At 36.4% G+C, this 19,883-nt stretch overlaps 1 protein-coding gene across 3 annotated transcripts in view; it reads right to left on the minus strand.

The window, feature by feature from the left end:
- Positions 1-19,883, minus strand: part of PDS5B (PDS5 cohesin associated factor B) — a 119,631-nt gene that overhangs the window by 76,063 nt on the left and 23,685 nt on the right. For all 3 annotated transcript variants that reach the window (XM_074815880.1, XM_074815881.1, XM_074815879.1), the window contains exons 4-8: positions 15,669-15,755; positions 15,474-15,571; positions 14,210-14,336; positions 7,057-7,137; positions 5,887-6,027 (exon numbers count right to left, since the gene is read on the minus strand). In XM_074815880.1, the coding sequence (XP_074671981.1) occupies positions 5,887-6,027; positions 7,057-7,137; positions 14,210-14,336; positions 15,474-15,571; positions 15,669-15,755 (534 nt within the window). The remainder of the gene's footprint in view (positions 1-5,886; positions 6,028-7,056; positions 7,138-14,209; positions 14,337-15,473; positions 15,572-15,668; positions 15,756-19,883) is intronic.

Genomic DNA, 19,883 nt, shown 5'->3' on the forward strand with positions numbered 1-19,883 from the left:
TAACAAAGTAACAAGCTATAGGACAAGATGTAATGGCCTCAAGTTGCACCAGGGAAGGTTTAGTCTAGATATTAGGAAGTATTTCTTTACAGAACGGGTAGTTAGGCATTGGAATGAGCTGCCCAGGGAGGTGGTGGAGTCCCCATCCCTGGAGGTGTTCAAGAGGCAGGTTGACATAGCACTTAGGGATATGGTGTAGTTGGGAACTGTCAGTGCTAGGTTAACAGTTGGACTAGATGATCTTCAAGGTCCTTTCCAACCTAGATGATTCTGTGATTCTGTGAATACTGAGAGCTTTCAGCATCCCCCCAAAACAGGAAAAGATCCTCAAAATTGGAACAACCAAGATAAAGAGCACCATGTGTATCATCCTCTCCCCCCCCCCCGTCACTTGAACTAGAATTTATGAAAGAGAGCGTGGCAGCCCTTGCAGTCATGAAACAGGAGTACATCCAACAGGCTTCATAGATTTCAGTCTGGCCTCAGACATAACTCAGTAGTTCTCATAAACCCAGGCAAAATACAGATTCACCATAAACCAAGCACATTCATGAGAGAAGCCTGGACATGACCTCCCACTAAGCAAAAGTTACAGTTCTTTGTAGATAATTAGTGGGAGTGGTTGGTAGTTGGAGACATTGGGCATATGAACTGCCAAAACCGGCATACTGTTGACTTCAACAGCTTCCAACAAAGCAGGACTGAGATCTGGTTTTCAGCAACATTGTATGACTTTTAAACGATTGCTTAGTTGTCCATCACCACAGCCACACAATCCTCAAAAAAGACAGCAAAGAGCCCTTCTTAACCAGGAAGGGTCCACCAGCATTACTGAAGCACCCATTCTAATACAGAATGACCGTTTTTCCAGTACGGCCACTATAACACCATGCACTGTATTCTAACCTATGAATCTTTGCATTAGAAACAATTTGTTCAGCAGCTTGGCCCAGTGAATCACCAGACCTTGTTTTTCAAGTACTAAGTGGAACTAAAATGTGCCATTTACTCCATACCAGAGGTGTACTTTTAAGCTCTCTCTTATGCATAAATGATTAAGAGGACCGCACCAAAATAGCATACAATCTCCACTGGCACCTGATAATGGTGGTTAAGCCTGGCAACCAGAGACCATCAGCTTAGATGAGCCAGACTCAAGGGACAGTCCAGAAGTCTTGATAGCACAGCAAGTCTACAAACAGCACCACACTTCAGCATTCTCCCAGAGAAGTGTGCATCAGATCTACAGCATGACCTTAAAATTCCTGAAAAGCCATCTACATGCGTAGACAATTCAGCTCACTTTCCTCCCTTGTCCAAAAGGCAACAGGTTATCTAAAGATATCGGTCACCAGAAGACTTACAGAACAACTCTATCCAATCCATCCAAAGATGTCACTGGCTGATAATGCTTGGTGGTGGTAGCATCAGCCCACTAAGCTCCAGAAATGAATGTCGTTAAGATAAGAGCAGGGCAGCTAATGTGACACTTAAGTCTCTGGCACCTACTGTCCCTGGGAAAAAGTATAGTGGAAAAACTCCCATCAGTGCCAAACACAAGAAAATGGAGGAATCATAGGAGGAATGCGTGCACAGAACCAAAGTGGCAGGCAGCACAGGAATACTTCTCCATCACTATCAATATCTTTTGGTATTCAGCTCAGTAGTTCACGTTGCTCCAGAGAACATCATTGTGGCAGTGTATATCTCAGTCTCAGCAATATTACTACAAATTAATTGACATGAATGAGCAATTTGCTTTGGAGGAAGCATAGCTGGAAAGGCTACCCTCAGTGTAAACAGACTCATCCCATTCTCCAAACAAGATTCGTCAGTCATCACATGGCTCCAAGACTAGAACATCTCTCTCCTTGATGAATCTTAAGTAAAAAGGAAGGATGGAAGGATGAATGTACTAAACTATAGTTCTCTCGGTGCTCAGTAATGGAAAGCAAGATACATACACTATTAACACATACAGATGGAGTTTCTCAAGGATGATCCTTCAAAGTCTTTAACCATATTATCATTCTTCCAGGAATTCCTGTCTTCTCTTGTTTGGCAAATAATTTCCCACTTTTTTGTCAACTAACACCCCAAAAAAGTGAAGACATTTTTTTTCACATTGTCAGTAATCAAGTTCTATAATATTTGCCTTTGGAAATCCCATTTCACATCATTCTTTTCCTATATGGAGGCCTAATTGTTATTTCCCAATTTATTTTTGAAGTCCTGTATCCTACTGAGCTGACCTTCATTGTTCTTCAGCTCTTACATGATAGGGCCAGTAAAAAAAAAAAAAAATTCAATTGTTTAACATCTGTGTGAAAGTAACCATTTATCTTTCTCTACTGGCAAAAAGACTTTAGATAATGTCAAAGGAATTTAAAGAGAAAAGCTCTAGGATAAAACTGGCTTAAATTACAGCAAAGCATAAGAAAATGGTATAAGAAATTGATTTATGTCTTTTAAATTAAATATTGAAATGATCAAAAATACTGGGTTCTGTTCAAATTCATGCAGAACTTGCCACGCTTGCACCTGAAAATATCTTTTTAAAGCATCAGCTTTAGAATGAGCCAGAACACTTAAGAGTCTTGCTCAGATAAGTCTACCATTAGTCTACTTCATTTGGCCAAAATTTTTTTTAACTCATTGCTTTTGAAGCTAATTATAAAGCAAATTCACATTTTTAAAACCTCAGAGAGCAATTGCCCAATTTATCTTTGAAAAGCACAGATCATATGTCCCCTTCCACATGTTCAATGCATTCAAGAAGATACCATTCTGACACATCTTCACTCCTGAAAACTGACAACTCAGTTCACACAGCCACAGCTTTCCTTCAACATCATCTGCTTTAAGAGTAATACAAACCTCTTTAACAGCAAAGTAGCAGTTTGAGATCTTGGGATACAGTAACTGTCCCACTACCCCATAAGCATTATTTGAGTAGCCTCTAGTATTTGACTTCTATTATCACACCTGTATATTCAAGAGCTGTATCAGACAATCTCATAGAAAAAAAAATGGAAGTACCTGTGAAACTATGCATTTGGCCTATATATATATTCCACAAACTTCTGCTTAAATACCTAGTAGAGTCTCCATGGTGAGTGAGCTCAGAAGACAAGGCTTTTAAACTATGGGCACAGATAAAGACACAATACTATATACCTAATCCAGAAATGTCAAAATCATCTAGTCAAGCTCTGAATGATATGCAGAGCTCACTGAAGTTTGTGGTTATTTTATCATTAACTTTAATTGACCTTTATTCAAAAAGACATAGCCCCTCTTCCATATTTCAATTTGGATACCAAGCATATATTTCTCCTTTACCACCCACCTGATCCAAGGCTTTGCCAAGCTAACAGGGATACTGATGACCAGTTTCTTCTCATTCAAAGCAGCAAAACATTAGCTGCCTTCTGCCATAAGCACTCTGAGTTTCATTGAACCCTCACTCTCTTCTCAACATACTAACATGCAATTTACCTGGACATGAATTAAAAATGCTTGACACTAGCTGCTGCTGTTTAAAATAAAGCCACAGCTATTGTTGGAGTAGAAAGTATTTAATCATCGCTTGCAGGTCTGTGTAAACAATGAACTGGTGTTGATCTTAGGAAAAAAAACCAAACACATAGGCTGATCATATTTCATTAATATTTGAGAGCATTAATCTTCAAAATACCCTTTTATCTACATAAAGATCTTACAGAACTCAACTCATTCAGAACCATAAAATGGTTTAGGTTGGAGGGGACATCTAAAGGTCATCTAGTTCAACCCCCCTGCCATGGGCAGGGACACCTTCCACTAGACCAGGTTGCTCAAAGCCCCGTCCAACCTGGCCTTGAACACTTCCAGGGAGGGGGCAGCCACAACTTCTCTGGGCAACCTGTTCCAGTGCCTCAGGATTTAAACCAGGATTATCCTCTTCCAAATAGAGGGGGGTTTTTTTCTGTAAAAGGTGGGTCAAGCCACATTTGATGGCCAATAGGACAAAATAGGCATATATTATTTGTCCTTATAACTTAAGGCATCAAAAGCACACGTCTGAAGCAAAAAGATGACTCAAACAGAAGCCATACCATGCTCTCGGAATAGCTACGAACTGTATCGAGTTCAACAATACATCAAGAAATAAGAGCAGTAAGAATGTAACTATCAAAATGTACGTGTCTACTGGAAACACTGTTAAACTGGATCTTACAAATGTCAAACTTGAACCACCTTACCCTCCTGGTACACTTACCAGACCACAAGGAGAAAACTATACTAAGGATCAAGGAGATGAAAAGCAACAAAACACGTTTTCATCATCTAAAAAGAGTACACTAGACTAAGAACAGAAATGCAAACACAGAAAATAAAAGTGTTGTAAATTAAGAAGTACAAAGAAAACATGGAAATGCTTAGGGCTGAAATCACCTGGTTGAAGGAAGAGACCAGTTCGGGGAGCCAGGGGGCAGGGAAGAAGAAAAGGTTAACCATGTTGGGCTACTAATGCTGTTGATTTCAATGTTAAAATACAATACAAAGAAGAAGTTTGTATTGAAATAGTGGAGTATGAGAGTCAGTGAAGGAGGAGGAAGACAATTCAAGAATCTGAAGTTTTAAATGGACCTAAAGATGCAAAGGTTACTGCAATTATGCCTATGAAAAAAAAAAAGGATGTGGCAGCAGTTAAGACTAAATCTCTTTAATAACAGCTTCAGCTGCAGAAGTACTGTTTTTATTGGAGTAAAAATGATAATGGTTCACCATCTGTAAGAACAGGAATTAAAGACTGAAAAAGGTCTACTTTTAAGACACAGACAGCAAGCAGTAAATTGAACTCTACTTCTTTTCGAAATGCGAATGGAAGGATAAAACCATTAAAAATCAACTCATCCAACAAGTGCAGCAACATTAGTGAAAAAATAATAGGCATAAACAAGCCACCATGATAATAATTACTGCAGTTACAACAGGCCAAAGGTTCCACAAACCTAAAATCTACCCCAGACAATAAAAATACATGCATATCTAAAAAGTGGCCCACTGCACATCAGACCTCAAGTTTACTAACAGATCACTTCCAAACTTAGTAGTACAAAATTAATCAAAATTCCCCACTTCCACAGAAACCCTCTGGAATGACAAATAGAATAAAAATAGTGCAGAATAAAGGGAGTACCAGCTGTTATACTGAATTTCTCCAAGTGATGGAGACTCCAAAATAGTAGGAAGACAAAAAAAAAAAAAACAAACCAAAAAAACACCCCACTATAGATAGCTAGCACCAGCTATCCTTCAGACATAGGAAATAAGCCTGAAAAAACAGAAAATTCATTGCAGCAATGACTACAAAACATAGTTATGGAGTCCAGGGCTCTGTTTCCACCTGTCACAGACCTTCTATTTGGACAAAATTATCAATACAACAGTTTCTATTAACACAGAGCCCAAATTTTCCTTGCCAAAAATCACTATTCTGAACAGATGTAGTTTCTCTGTACAGCTAGCGATACAAAGTACTTTCAGTGTATGAAAGCTGTTCACAATATATACTACAGTAAACCAAGGAACAAAACCAATCAGATTCTCAAGTCATCAAAAAAATCAAGTTATTGCTTAAAAGATACAAGCCAAAAAAAAACCTGCAACCAAAACACAAACATATGCATACATGCACTGTAGGTTAATACATCTGAAGTTAAATTATTCTTTCCAAGGGCTTAGGAGTCTTCCATTGAACAATGCAGAGAAGATATGTTCTACATATAAGTATTAGTTTCATATGACAAATAATTTTATGAACTTGTCAGTAAAAAAAAAATATCATTAATAGTCAAGCATACATGTTTCAAATATATAGAAAGGATAAGTACTGTTTACCTTAAGTTTAAATTCAAGCTGTGGTAGAACAGAAAGCAAGAGGTGACTGTCAATATTGTACAACTCCAGAATCAAGTCAAACACGTGCTCTGACAGGTCACTAATCGATGTTTTACCAAGCATGAGGACCTGATTGAAGAACTGGAAAATAAAACAGAGTATGCTTCAATAACGAGCATGTAACTTTCAAAACTAAGAAACCAGACAGCATAATATTTCCGACTTGTGGGAAACCAGTAACAGAAGACTGCATGTACATATTTTCCGTAACAGGAAGATTCTTATTGTACAGACTTCCTTAAAACCCACAAAATGACACCCAGTTCATAAACTAACCTTACAGATGAACAACATTAGGAATATGTTCCCAAACAGCAGGTTTGACTAAGAGGTTTGAAGAAAGAGTTTTCACTAAAGGTTTTTTAAAATCTTAGAAGGTACCCACTTTCCAAGTACCACAAGTGTTGTTACAAGTCTGAAAGCAACAAAAAACATTGAAGATCTTCTATTGCTTTCAAGCTCCTGAGGTTTTGGATAGTTGCCATGGACCTCCTAAATCCTTAACTACTTAAAAAAGTGCCATTTTTTTTTATTTCTGTTGTGCATCTTCAGTTAGAGCATACTCCTATATGATCTTTACTTCCTCTCATCCCTCTTCTCTTGCCATGTCTGTGATGTCTACACTTAACTTAGCTACAAGGTTTTCTTCCTTACTATCTATTCTGTGATCTGCTTCCTCTTCTTTTCCTGTGACAATGGCATTAAAATTCTGCTCTATCTTCACTTCTCTTAGCTTCTAAATAGTTTCATCTCTTCTCTAGAAAAAAAAATTTTGCCACAGGAACAGTGTATTTATACATTTTTATAAGAACAATACATATAAGTACATTTGGTCTTCCAGTCACATTAAGGATTGAACTGCAAGGTCTCCTAAAACAGCAGAAAGTAGACTACTGTGTTTCAGAAATCAAAATTGTTCTGGTAAAGAATTAGACTCAAAGGGACAGATTACACAGTGCTTCATTAATATAACAACTCTCTCAAAGAGCAATTGAAAGTTTGTAAAAAGTTATTTTACAGCCCTATTTGACTATATGCAATTCGTTCTTTTTTAATACAGCTCAGTTAAAAATATCTTCATTTCCATATTTGTTTGCAGTCTTCACTTACATTAGTGATGTACGGTTCAATTGCTTGCGCTGTCCTCTTTAGTAAAGCCTTTGCCAAATCATAGGCTTGCTTGTTTAAATTCTGGGGCAGGGGGAAAAAAACAGAAAAGTTTTAAGCACATGCATTAATCTTAAAAATAAATACAAGAATTTAAAGCTACCATCTACTGGTAAAAGGATTTAAAAAATAGTCTCCTCTTCTTATAATTTCAGTAATAAAGCTAATATAGTAAAAACAAACCTTGTCCAAACATAGCTTTGTAGTCTCCACTGATATTACTGAGAAAACTCTTTACTGGCAAATCAGGGCTTTTTTTCAATTGCCCATGTAAGCCTGACAGTCAAGTCAGTTCCTGCATTTTACTGCTCCTCCTTATCAGCTTCCCCAAAACCAGTGAAGTGATATAAAGCAATAGAGACATTTACAGTCACCACAGAAGCAAGACTCTGAACAGGATTGTGACAGAAATTATGATTCTGTCCTTGCATCAAGCAGCCACCTATGAACCACTACCACAGCCTCTCCATAGTATCATGAGCAAAGATACTCACTCTGTTTGACTTACATAGCAAAGAAAAAAACACCCTAGAATTTTAGTTCATGAGCAAAAAAGGGTGAAGAACACAAACTAATGAAACTCTAATAAAAAAAAAACAACCCACAACATTCCTATCCCTCCGTTTGTCAAACTGGGCTATTACTTGATCATTATTTCCTTCCTTTCCCAGCACATATTCTCCACTCTCTAGTTGATGCGTTCTTTCTCCAATTTCTGTATCACAATTATTTTTCAAAAATTTTCAGAAGAAAATGCAACTCCACCCTTGAGACACCCACTGCAGACTTAATACATAGAAGAATGAAGGAAGAGCCTCCAATAAAAAAAAAATTATATAGTTTTTAATAGCTGAAAGTCTCTAAAAATATAGTTCCCCCAATTTTGAGTAGTTTTTGCAATTTAAAAAAAAAAAGGCATATTCCATTTACAAGACAACAGTAAAAAAGGGGCTGTTTGTGGTTGTTTTTTTTAAATACATCTCATCTATGGAAGAAGAAAACTCCCTTTTAGCATAATGAAAAGCAAACACAAGATTCATTGCCACACCCAAGGTATTTCTTTGCCTGCATACTCTTGGTTCTTTGTAGCTATCTGGTTGAAGAGATGATTTTCAAAGAGATGGAGAGTATTGTCTGTAATTTCAAAAACTGTAGAGAACTACAGACTTCCAGACAGCAGTGCAAACAGATAAACATTTTCTGTTAATATAAACCAAAAGTAGTTTCTGACTTGCCTACTGATAGAATTCAGTTAAGTGGATGAAGTCAAAAGACTATGAAGATTCATGCCTGAAGTACCTGTTCTACTCAAGAGCCACTACAGAAGGTGAATAAGAAACCCAATTCTGGAAAGATACTTGAATGCTTATATAAGATGTTAACATGCTTGTAATTTCCTTTTCCCTTATCTAATCAAGATACAAGGGTCAACACTGGCAGTCTTTTTACAAAAAAAAAAAAAAAATTGTACAGCTGTTCCATGTCCCAAAAAAGAGAGGGTTCTGCATGCTAGACTGCTCTTTATGGTTTAAAAAAAAAAAAAAAAAAAAAAAAGAAAAAAGAAGAAAAAGCATTTCCACCCATACACCTCTAGCATTTCTTTTCTGTTATTTAGCTAGAGTTGTGACTGTTCAGGAAATAAAAAGCACAAATAACTGTAATGAGGAATGTATGCCACTTGCAATTCTTGCTCTGATTCTTCTTGACTTCCACAGTTCACCTCCACCAATACAAAGAAAACGACTTTCACCTGGGTAAGAGTGAACTCTGGATCACAAGCGAGATCTGATTTATATACAAAGGAAGTCCAAAGAGCAGACCTAGCATAGCAGAGTTCCAACAGGCAGATATGTTTTGATTCACATTATAGTTTCAGCTTCTATCTTTCACACAGTTAATTTTAAAACTTTAATGTTTGCCGAGATAAATGCTAGAAGTAACTATTTGCAACCCTAAGTAACGTATTCGCAATACATTTCATTCTATCTAAAAAGGCTGCAAAGAGAAAAAACAGTCTGCATCGCAACTGGCTAAGGAAAATTAGTTGGGTTTTTTTTCATGCCTCATGTACTTGATTTAATTGTGCCAATAGCCAGGGCCCTCAAATATGCAGAGGCTGAACTTTCTGAAAATAACCAAGCCAAAGAAGTCTTAAGAGCACATGAGAATGTTTTCTTCTCCCTTTTCGAGCTTCAAGATAAAAGCAGAGACAAGAAAAAGCAGCACTGCCTTAGTTGAAATGAAAACAGGAGCAACCCAGACCATTACCAAATAGGTTCAAAAATCTCTTACAAAACATCAAACCTATCTTTCTGACTAATTTAATAGCCACAAAGATAGTTTAAACTTTGCCTGAAGGAGAAATTTTATAATGGTAAGATCTAATTCAACAAATTTCTTCTCTGCATTTTTCTAAACTCTTCTGTCATTATCCTCTCTTCAATCTTTCTATACATTTAGGAAAAAAAAAAAAAGAGACACATGTATTTCAAGATCTTTTAATGATTTAAGAAAGCCCAGAAAGCCCTCATGATGAGGACAATAACCTTAATCAGGATGCCTCTAAGAGTATGTAAGCACCCAGTGGGGATAAGCTTTTCAGAGTTGTGAATTGGGTAGAAACTAAGCTAGCAGCTGGCAACACTGTCTAAAGTAATCATTAGTAATTACTACATTTTGAAGGAAAAAGCAGGAATAAGTATTGATTGATAAGGACAAACCAAAGAACCACTCATGAAAAAGCAGAACACAGATCTGCAAGAAAATTGATAAGTTACATTTAACATCTAAAACAGACTTACAGGATATTGCAAACAGACCTTTTCACCCTCTAAAATCTTAAGTTTTCTTTCAGAAAAGAATGTTAACAAACAGAGGATGATGGGGTTTTTTTTATGCTTAGAGGGCCTCCAGCAATAATATTTAAAGACAGACCACTTTCGTCAACCTTAAGTTCTCTCTTTTGTCTCAACTCCTACCATAATTTCTGTGTATATATTGCTAGCATTTCAAGATTTTTACACTTCTGGAAGACATTAAGAATTGTGCAAACTCATTTTTCATACCTGTTCTTCTCTAGAATATTTGACCAACTTCTACTGCAGACACAAGAAGCAGTGGTAACCTCTCTGACACATGACATGTGCACAGCACAGACATTTTTGTGTATATATAGACAAAGGTCTCTGGGACAGTTTGCCACGGAGCCAAAAATCACTTGTACTGGTAGGTACAATGGGGTTGGCAGTGATGGAAATGCATACCCCATTCATTTTTTTCAGTTACGTTTTCTAGTTGCCTCTCAATGTCCAATTTAACATAGCTCAAAGAGATTAAGAGTGAAATAATTTGTGCTCATCCTTTGAAAGAAAAAACAAACAAACCAGAAAACAAATGCATGTCCCTTACATTTTATTCAGAAAGGATGACTAGTTAGCATCCATCCAATCCTTAATATTACAACATTTTATTTTATTCCTGAAGTTAAGCCTGTGTCTAGAGCAATCAGGCTTAAAACCCATACATTTTAACATATTATTTTCTTGGAATTTAAAAAGAGCCTTCTATTTTATTCTTATTATCAATGGCACAGCAACAGAGTTTGCATCCAAGAGCACTTGACAAAACAGTTCTAACAGATTCTCTAGTTCTGCTGGGGGAGGGAAACAGGTTTTTAAGGATGTCTGACAAAGAAAAAGCTCAGCTGAGGTGTTGCCAAGATAGATAACACTAATTATTAAGCAAGTTCCTAGTAGAGACAGTTAGGAATTTAATTGTCAATATCACTTTTTCCAAGAAGATAAGCATATAAAACATGTAAGATGTGCAATGTGGGATTCCCTGTAGTACTCCTGAGGCTGAAAATGGAACACTCTGGCAAACACTCACGAAAATAAGGTACAATTTGCCTTCTAACACACTGCACAAACACAGAAGTGTTTACAGGTGCTGCCATAAAGGCTTTATAATACAAAGAGACAATTAAAAGGGAAAGGAAAACTATTAATTTTTCTTGCCTTTTCATATTGACTACCTCTTCCTTGCTTCTGGTCTCTTCTGGGTTTAGTTCACTATTTATTTATTTCATTCCCTCTTAATATAATCCTATCAAAAGAATTTCAGTAGTGCTCATAGAAAAGAGAAACTACAAAAGGAAAAAAATAATTAAACATCATAGAAATTAAGAGCTGAGCACAGTCAGACAAATTGAATTTACTGTCTTATCTGATACCTGCCGTACTACTCAAGCAAGCCTGTTCATACTCTAACGTACCTGTCCTGTGATATTGGCATCAGTCACTTTCATTCAGGTTTACATCAATGTGGCTTTTATTCTGGCCAGGTGAGATGGATGACAAACTCAAGTGAGCCAGAGCAGCTTAGACTACTTCCGTGACTACTAATTATGGTAGACAGATATTTGATAGTACATCATGTCCCCAATATATGCTCCTTATGCCTGAGTTTTTGCAGCCATCCTGCTAGCACCATTGCTTATTAGACTTACTACTCAGGACTATGGGCAATATCTGTCATTCCTCTTGGGAAAAACATTGACCTTGGTTTTAAGTGGTAACAGCATTGAATTAACCTTTGATAATCTGTTCAATTACTTACTACAACTCTTAAAATATTCATATAATTTTGCATCAATCTGTTTAATGTTGAATTTCAGCCACTGGACCTCAGAATCCAGGATGCAAAACTAACAGAGCTGTTTGAACCTTCTGTTCCCAAAACACACTTACAGGCTGCTCTTTCAATAAATTATACAGATTAAACTCCTTAAGTCTTCAGCCTAGTGTTACCCAATACAACTGTTTATATACCAAAAGTCATACTAGCTCTGCTACTATTTTCTAGAATACAGTCATTCAGTGCACAAGGGCACTCCACATTCTCTCACAGGCGCAACCTTCCTTCTGGCTGTATTAAAAACACACTGCTTGCCCGTGTCACTTGCTACACAGATGTTGTATCTACAACAACCTCTCAAATCTGATCATTTTCAAACCTGAGCTAGTAACAAATCTATGCTCCTTCCACTCCAGCAAAAATATTCTTTCGGTCCCCAGGGAATCTGGTGAGATAAGGGTTCCCTACTCACCATTACACCAACACTTGCCATTATGCCATCTTCAGTGGCCAGTCTGATTTTTCAGTTTTCCCTTCCTACAACTTGTACAGCATATTGACTAAGTGAGCTAAGGCATAGTTCTTCTTTATCGTGGACCTTATCCTTAACCCCCTTGTAATTTTGTGTTCAGTGGACATGAGCAGAGAAAGTCTCACTCTGAACTCATTACACTTTTCCAACATGACATTGGTAGACACAGAAAGTGGTTGGATGACTACGTAAGCTCCAAAATTATAAACACTACATGAAGATATTGAGATTAAATACAAAAGTATTAGAAGCTTCCTTCCATTAGTATGGAAAAGGTTTAAGTAAAACAAAGGTAAAAGTACTCAGAATATGGCCTAAAGTTATGGAACTATTTTAGTTAGAAAGCAAGCTGTGAACTATTAGCCTATCCAAAGAGCCAGTTTGATTATAACAGAAGCAGAAGAAAATGCAAAACCCCAAATACCTTATCCTATTAAAATGTTCAGTCAATAACTCTAAATCCACTATAAACCAGAATTGTTTCAATGCTAACAGGATGCAAATTCTTCAACTCAAAGTCAGTTTACTAAACATGAATCATAAAAACATTACAGTCAAATCATGTTGAACACAGGTGACACAAAGAAACAACAAATGCTTAACAACTGAGAAAATACAAACTAAACTATTTTGCATAGTCTTGGTTTTCTTTCTTGTATTCCAAGGCTTTACTTTGTAAATCTGAATTTTAGCCACACAAATTTCAGTCTGGTCCTGGAACAAAAATACTAGATTCCTTGAAGAATACAGCTAAAACATTTCTAGTGAAGGGAAAAAAAAAAAACAAAAAACAAACAAAAACCCCCACCCTGATCTATACTAAGCATTTAGTCTTATTTTTGTCTTAGCAATTTATGTGCTGTTTATTTACTGAAATTGATGGCTTGTGGTAAGGCACACTATGTTGTGTTACATGTTATATTCTTCAGAGTGCCTTATGAAAAGTCTACTCGCTTTCTTCAGATACATCACTGTTTCAAGAAAAGGAAAATGCATTCTGAAGCTGCAAAAATCTCTCAGTGAGTACCCACTTAACCCTACTGTAGTTTCTAAAAGATATGTTAGCCCTTTCCTGAATATACTTAAAAAAAAAAAAACCAAAAAACAACCCACAACTGTCAGACGACAGCCAAAACTGTCCAAAATCTAGCTAAGTACACATTTTCTAGATAATTTCCCAGAATCCTTTTTGTCATATCCAACTTACAAGCCGCCTTCTACACTGTAGCCCAAGAGATTCCAGTAGGGCCCAGCTATTTTCCTGAATAAAGAAGTCAGACTTCCTTGCTTTTTAAACATCTAAGTGTCACAATACACACACAGTTTGAAGGTTTTTCTCAGTTCACCTGTCAGACTTTTTTTTTTTTTTGACAAAACATTATTCATTAAAGAAAGACATTAAGGGCTGCTCTTCAGGCACCACCATTTCTGAACATAGTTAGTTCTATGGCTGCATCAAAAACATACCAAAGTGCTTTCAATAACACCAAGTCAACATTCCTGAAATACAACAGAGCCAATTACAAATCAGCAGTCACAACTTCTTTCCCCTCCCACTCAGGGCACTACATTTGTTTGAGCTATTGATACAGCATTACACTAATTAAAAGCTTTCCAAAGGATTTATATATCTTTTATATTAAGTTCTACTGGTATTGACCATATCTAAAAAAAAACGGTCTAAATTTATATGACATTAAAGCTTTTAGATTACTTTGACCACTGATACTTTGGTTTATGGCAAGTGAATAAAAGCAATGAAACTCTACTGAATGTTCTGGCTATTAAAAATTTTTTGTTTCCTGAAAAAGATTCAAGTAATAGGAACACATTTGCTACAGCTGTTCTCTCAATGAAATCTAAATATCTGAATACATACATCCAATGAATCACGATTACAAAAAAAATTAAGCCACTATTAAGTCTTACCTTATGTGCTGGCACTAGATTAACTAACACTGTATCCAAAAGTTCCTGTGACACAGTATCTCCCTCACAAATGATAGAGCTCATTAGATCAACCATGTGCATGTGTACTTTTTGGTTATGACCATTGCTGAAATTAAAAAACAAGAATTCTTAGTGTACTATTCATATAAATTGCAACTTCCATTCAGAGTCCTCCCTATAGTGATGCCAAACAACAAGGAATATAATAAATCACAAGTTCTCTGACAAGTCAAAATACTTAAGTTTCTTTCTTGGCTGCATATACCACTTACCAAAATGTTCTTGGGTCTCACGCTCTCTTCATTTACTACTGTAGTAAAAGAGTAAGAGGATGGTATCTATCCCTACCATTAAAAGTGTACTAGAACATCCCTCTCCTCTACTCAACAGTGGTGAGACTTCACCTGGAGTGCTGGGTCCAGTTCTGGGCTTCCCAGCACAAGAGACATGGACATCCTGGAGTCAGCCCAGCAAAGGGCTACAAAGTTGATAAAGGGACTGGAGCAGGTCTCATACAAGGAGAGACTGAGACAGCTGCCATTTTTTTTTTTTTTTCTTTTTAGCCACAGGAAGAGATGACTTAGGGAGGAGCTTTCTATGTTTAAATACCTGATATTTGGAGTAAAAGAGATAGGGCGAGACTCTTCTCAGTGGTGTCCAGTAACAGGACAAGAGGTGACAGGCACAAAGTGAAACATAGGACATACCATTTAAACATAAGAAAGACAAACTTTTAAATCTAAGGGTGATTGAGCAGTAGAAGGTTGCCCAGAGAGACCATGGAGTCTCCATCCTTGGAGAAGCTCAAAACCCAACTGGCTACAGTGCTGGGCAATCTGCTCTAGCTGACCTGGTTTGAGCAAGGGAGCAGACTAGATCACCTCTAGCAATACCTTCCAGTGTTCACTCTTTTCTGACTCACATTTTTATAGCAATAATCCTCCAAATCCCTTAGAATTACATACTGCACCATTTAATTTCAAGAACAAAATAAAATAAATGCAGTAAAAGACAATCAAAGTTTCTTAGGAAAAAAAAAAGAGATGATTTGCAGTGTGTCTTGCTTAATTAAAACAGGCAAAACTGACAGCTTGTTATATTTATACTGCTACCTTCTTTAAACAGAATTACAAAACTAAGCTCATTAACACCAAAAGTCATACAATAGACTGAACACCTAAGTTAGAAATATCTGACCTCAACCATGCAATAATACATTATAATTGGGGGTGACAATACTTACTTTATTACTGAAAACAGTGTTCTGTACAACTGCGTAAAAATCTCATTGCTGTCTTCTAATTCAAAGCATATGTTATAAGACTTGACCCAAGCAATATTCTGCGTTGAACAGGAAAAAGTAAAAGGAGTAGTTAATACAAGATGAAATTGAAAAATGACATTTAACAGTTATTATGAAGTAAGTTACGAAGCTTACCTCAAGCAAATAAAAATATCGATTAAACTGGGGGCTTTTTGTATCTTCTAAACCTTTAAGTTGCCTTGTTATGAACATAAATATATCCTGAAAAGAAACAAGTGACAGTTATTTAATCAATTGCAATGACACTTTCAAAATTAAAATAATTACCTTTTTTAGTTACTAGTATTATTCATCACTACAAAATATGCAACCATGACAAACACACTATTTCACTGTCCAAAAGATGATCTACAAATACATCACTGAGTATGTCAAGGAGTAATTTTAAAATGCTTCATGTTTCTTTAAAGGGTTGAGAAAGTAACTTTTTTGTAAGGAAGCAAAAGTTTTTCTTTTCTAAAGAAAAACACTCAACCAACAGAGCTGCAACAGGCTGCCATGCTGCAGAAGTCAAAAAGCTATCCAGAAGGACAATGAATTTTACATCTTTGCTTTATACTGCACTAGGTTTCAACAGAAGGGGAAAAAAGCAGGAGGCAACTGCAGCTTTCCTAGAAGTATTGTATGTTTACACTCCATTGTCTGTGCATTTCTCAGTCATCATGCTACTGACACAGATCACATCTCTTGCAAAACCAATAAACCTTGTTTCTCCTGCTTCTTATCAACTTTCAATACAGAAGACTTCTTCAGAAAAAGTCTTGCACAAAATAAATTCCAGCAGGTTATAAGGAGCAAACAGTCGATTATGGACAGAATGGAAACACACAGGAAGGTGTCTTATTTTAAAATGCTTTTTACATTCAGATAATTAACAGGTAGAAATTCATAACTAATATGTTAAATCAAAAGATTCAGAAGTACATATCACCAGAAACAGTGTTCACAACCTCAACTGTATCTATAATATTTCATCTGACAATCTAGGTATAAATCAAATAAATTCCAGAAAGTATAAAATTGCCATAATAAATACAAGAAAGCCTTACAGTCAACCCTGAAAAAACTATCCCAGAAATAATCCAGAAAGCTTTTCTATAACATTTTCAAAGGACCATATCCCCCTCACCCCACCAAGAAAAATGAGATGGATAAAAGATGGAAAGGGGGTTCTTTTTTTCTAACACTACAACAACAATCCAGCCTTAATCATTAAGCTGAGCATTTACTGTCATTCTAGGTAAAAACAAGAATTAAATTACATGTGACATCATCATCTCTTGGCAAAAAAGCACAGCATACACATTGCTCAGAGATACAGCTGCAGTAATATTTGAATTTGGATCAAGGTTGCGTGCCTTTGAAGTATTAAGTAAGGATGATCAGAAGAATCATTGGTTCACACTTCAGATCAGATACAGAGCACATGAACTAGACTCTTCAGCTGAAATTAAACCAAAAGACACAGTTCAAAGGACACACCTAATGGACTCCAACCATTAAAGAGCATTCAGTCCACAGTCAAAAGCCAATCTGACTAATCCCCCCTTTAAAACTAGTGCCTGAACCACTAGCAGGCCATCAGCTCACCCAAAATTAGTTCCATCATCTGAAAACTGGTACACCAGAAGGTGCTGTGAAGTTTAGAAGACATACAAACTGAGCCTCAGTGAAGGATAAGATTCAATTAAATAAGAAAGGGAGCATCCAAGAGAATGACCAATGCCAAACATAAAAACTATTTCATCTTAGAACTCATGCCCTAGGTATAATTATTCTGTTAGACTTTACTTGTACAGATGAATCTCAACCAGTTCATTTAATAAAGTATCTTCACCTTTTATCCTGGAGCTCAGTATGCCACACTTATTTACTGAATGTGATTCAAAGATCCTATTGTGACCGAAACCAATTTTCCTATTTTTAATACTCACTGAACTGTATATGAATACATACATTAATGAATAGCATACGTGTACAATACATCTAGCATCTGAATGTTTCACAAATAATAATGGCATCGTTTTAAAAAAAGTAATTATTTACTCCTAATTTTATTTATTTTCTCCTATTCCTGTTTCAAAGAAAGCAAAACAGACTAAACTCAGAACTACTCACTAATTTTTAATATCTAGTGTAATATGACCCAAAGACTTTCCCTTTTTTGGGGATATGGAATATACTATTTGAACATGCATTCATACATGCAAAACACAGGATAAAATAAACTTTGGCTGAAGAAACTGCAACACTTTCACAAACTGGACAATACGGTTTCACATCAGACTCCAGAAAGCAAGTCTACATTAGAACCCAGACTCTAAAAACAGAAGTGCTTATACTTCAACTTGAGGAATAACTTCGAAAGTTTTCTGGATTGTTGTCTTGATACCAATTAACCACATAATGGCTTCAGTAAGCACCAGAGCCATGGCTTTTACCACAGAACACATTCAGATAGTTGAAGTTCTGCTACCACATACACCCTTAAACACCTCAATTTCAGCCAAGTCAGGTAGACAGTCCATCTGTCCAAGTGATTTTCTTTGACACATACCAGTACTTAGAACATCTTCCCCCAGAAAATTAGATTTGGGTCTAGGCTTTCCCCAGACTGAGGAGGACTTAGAGATAGAAGCTTCCAGATCCCAGAAGAGCAATCCTGCTCCAGTTCTGCTTCTAGACTACTCATGGCATTTACATCCCCGTTGTCTAAGCTCTTTCAACACTCAGAGAGGAATCTAAGATTTATACTGAGAATACACATAAAAAAGAGAAACTTGCACAATGCATGCAATACAAAGAGAACCAGAGAGTCTGAAGCAAGGGCAAAAAAAAGTTTTCCCCTCAAGAAATTATCCTTTTCAGCACTTCCTTTGTCATCTTCAACTTTGGTGCTAAACATACTAAAAAAAGATTCAAAGCTGTGGTATGGATATGATATTAAATATTGGGTAAATATAGTGTCAAGATATGGCCAAAGAGGAAGCATCCTTCCTCTTACCTCTTTGTCATAAAGCAGATGGAATTCTTTGACATTTGTATCAGAGCTTGTCCTGCAACCACAAAAGCTGCATTCAGCAGAAACAGGTTTGCAAAAACCTACCTCAGTAGCCCTAGGCAAAGGCCTCCATTGTTTGTCCCTTCTTTATTTCTCAAGATGTGTTTAGAAATCTGCATCAAGAAACTGAATTCTGAAATCTGCACAGGTTACAGAACTGAATGCTCACAGTAGAAGTTCCTAGTCTGCTCAGAGCTCCATCCAAGTACTAGTATGTTTACAGTCCAAATATGAGATCAGTAATGTAAACCTTCCAATATTACATACTATAAATTTTGATTTTAGCAGCATTTGACAGATCAAATTCTGTAAGGAGGAATATTCTTATTTGTTAGTCCAACTCAGAAAGAGAGGAAAAAAACCTCTAAAACTAACAAGCAAAGGAAAACATATACTCAAAACTGAAGTAGAAATCAGGATGCCTGAAAACCAGACTTAAATACAGCACAGCAGAGAAAGCTAATGTTTGTCTCCAGTTGAAGATGGTGTAAATCAATAAGTAAGGTAACTAGATAGTGTGTAATCAGAGGTGCAACAATTCAGAATTAAGAAAATACAGCTAACAGAAATCCCTAGGTATCCTTCCAGTATGTCTGGTAACAAAGGACGTACTACAGTTCAAACTGTAGTTTGTCCTACTTATGAAGCACTTCTGGTGCAACCTCTAGATCAGAAATTAACTGTTTTCTTCTTGAGTGATAATAGATATACATTGCACCACAACCACTTCTTTATCCTACTGTGGAAAAAAAACATAAACAAAAACAAAACAAAAAGCCCCTACACACTCTTAAATCAGGGAGACAAAAAAAGCACACATTTTTCACTGTTATTTTCCCCTGATCGATTTTCTATAAGATTCGGTTCATCACTCTAGATTCAGACTGTGTAAGGGAAGTAGGTTGATTTTCTGAGTTGGAAAGAAAATTAGATTTCTATTAATAAAAAAGTAAAAAAGAAAAATACAAAACAATCTAAAACTTTTTTTTTCTGAAACAAATGGGACAAATCTGTACTGCCTTTTCAAACCTGGAATTCCTCTATCAACCATCTCCATCTAGTGGGATCAGTGATGTTTGTAATTGTAGAATTTTCCAATTCACATCAGAAATCATTATTGAAACAAAGAAAAAGTATTTTTATACAGAGGATAGAGCCTTTATCTGTAAAAATACAGTCATAATCTCTTGGTCATTTAATTGGAAACAGCAGGGGTATTTTTCCAATTGAAGGAACTGGCTAACTTTCAAGAGATCGTGATAAAAGCT

Source organism: Strix aluco, chromosome 2, assembly GCF_031877795.1.
Source record: "Strix aluco isolate bStrAlu1 chromosome 2, bStrAlu1.hap1, whole genome shotgun sequence".
Taxonomy (NCBI): Eukaryota; Metazoa; Chordata; class Aves; order Strigiformes; family Strigidae; genus Strix; species Strix aluco.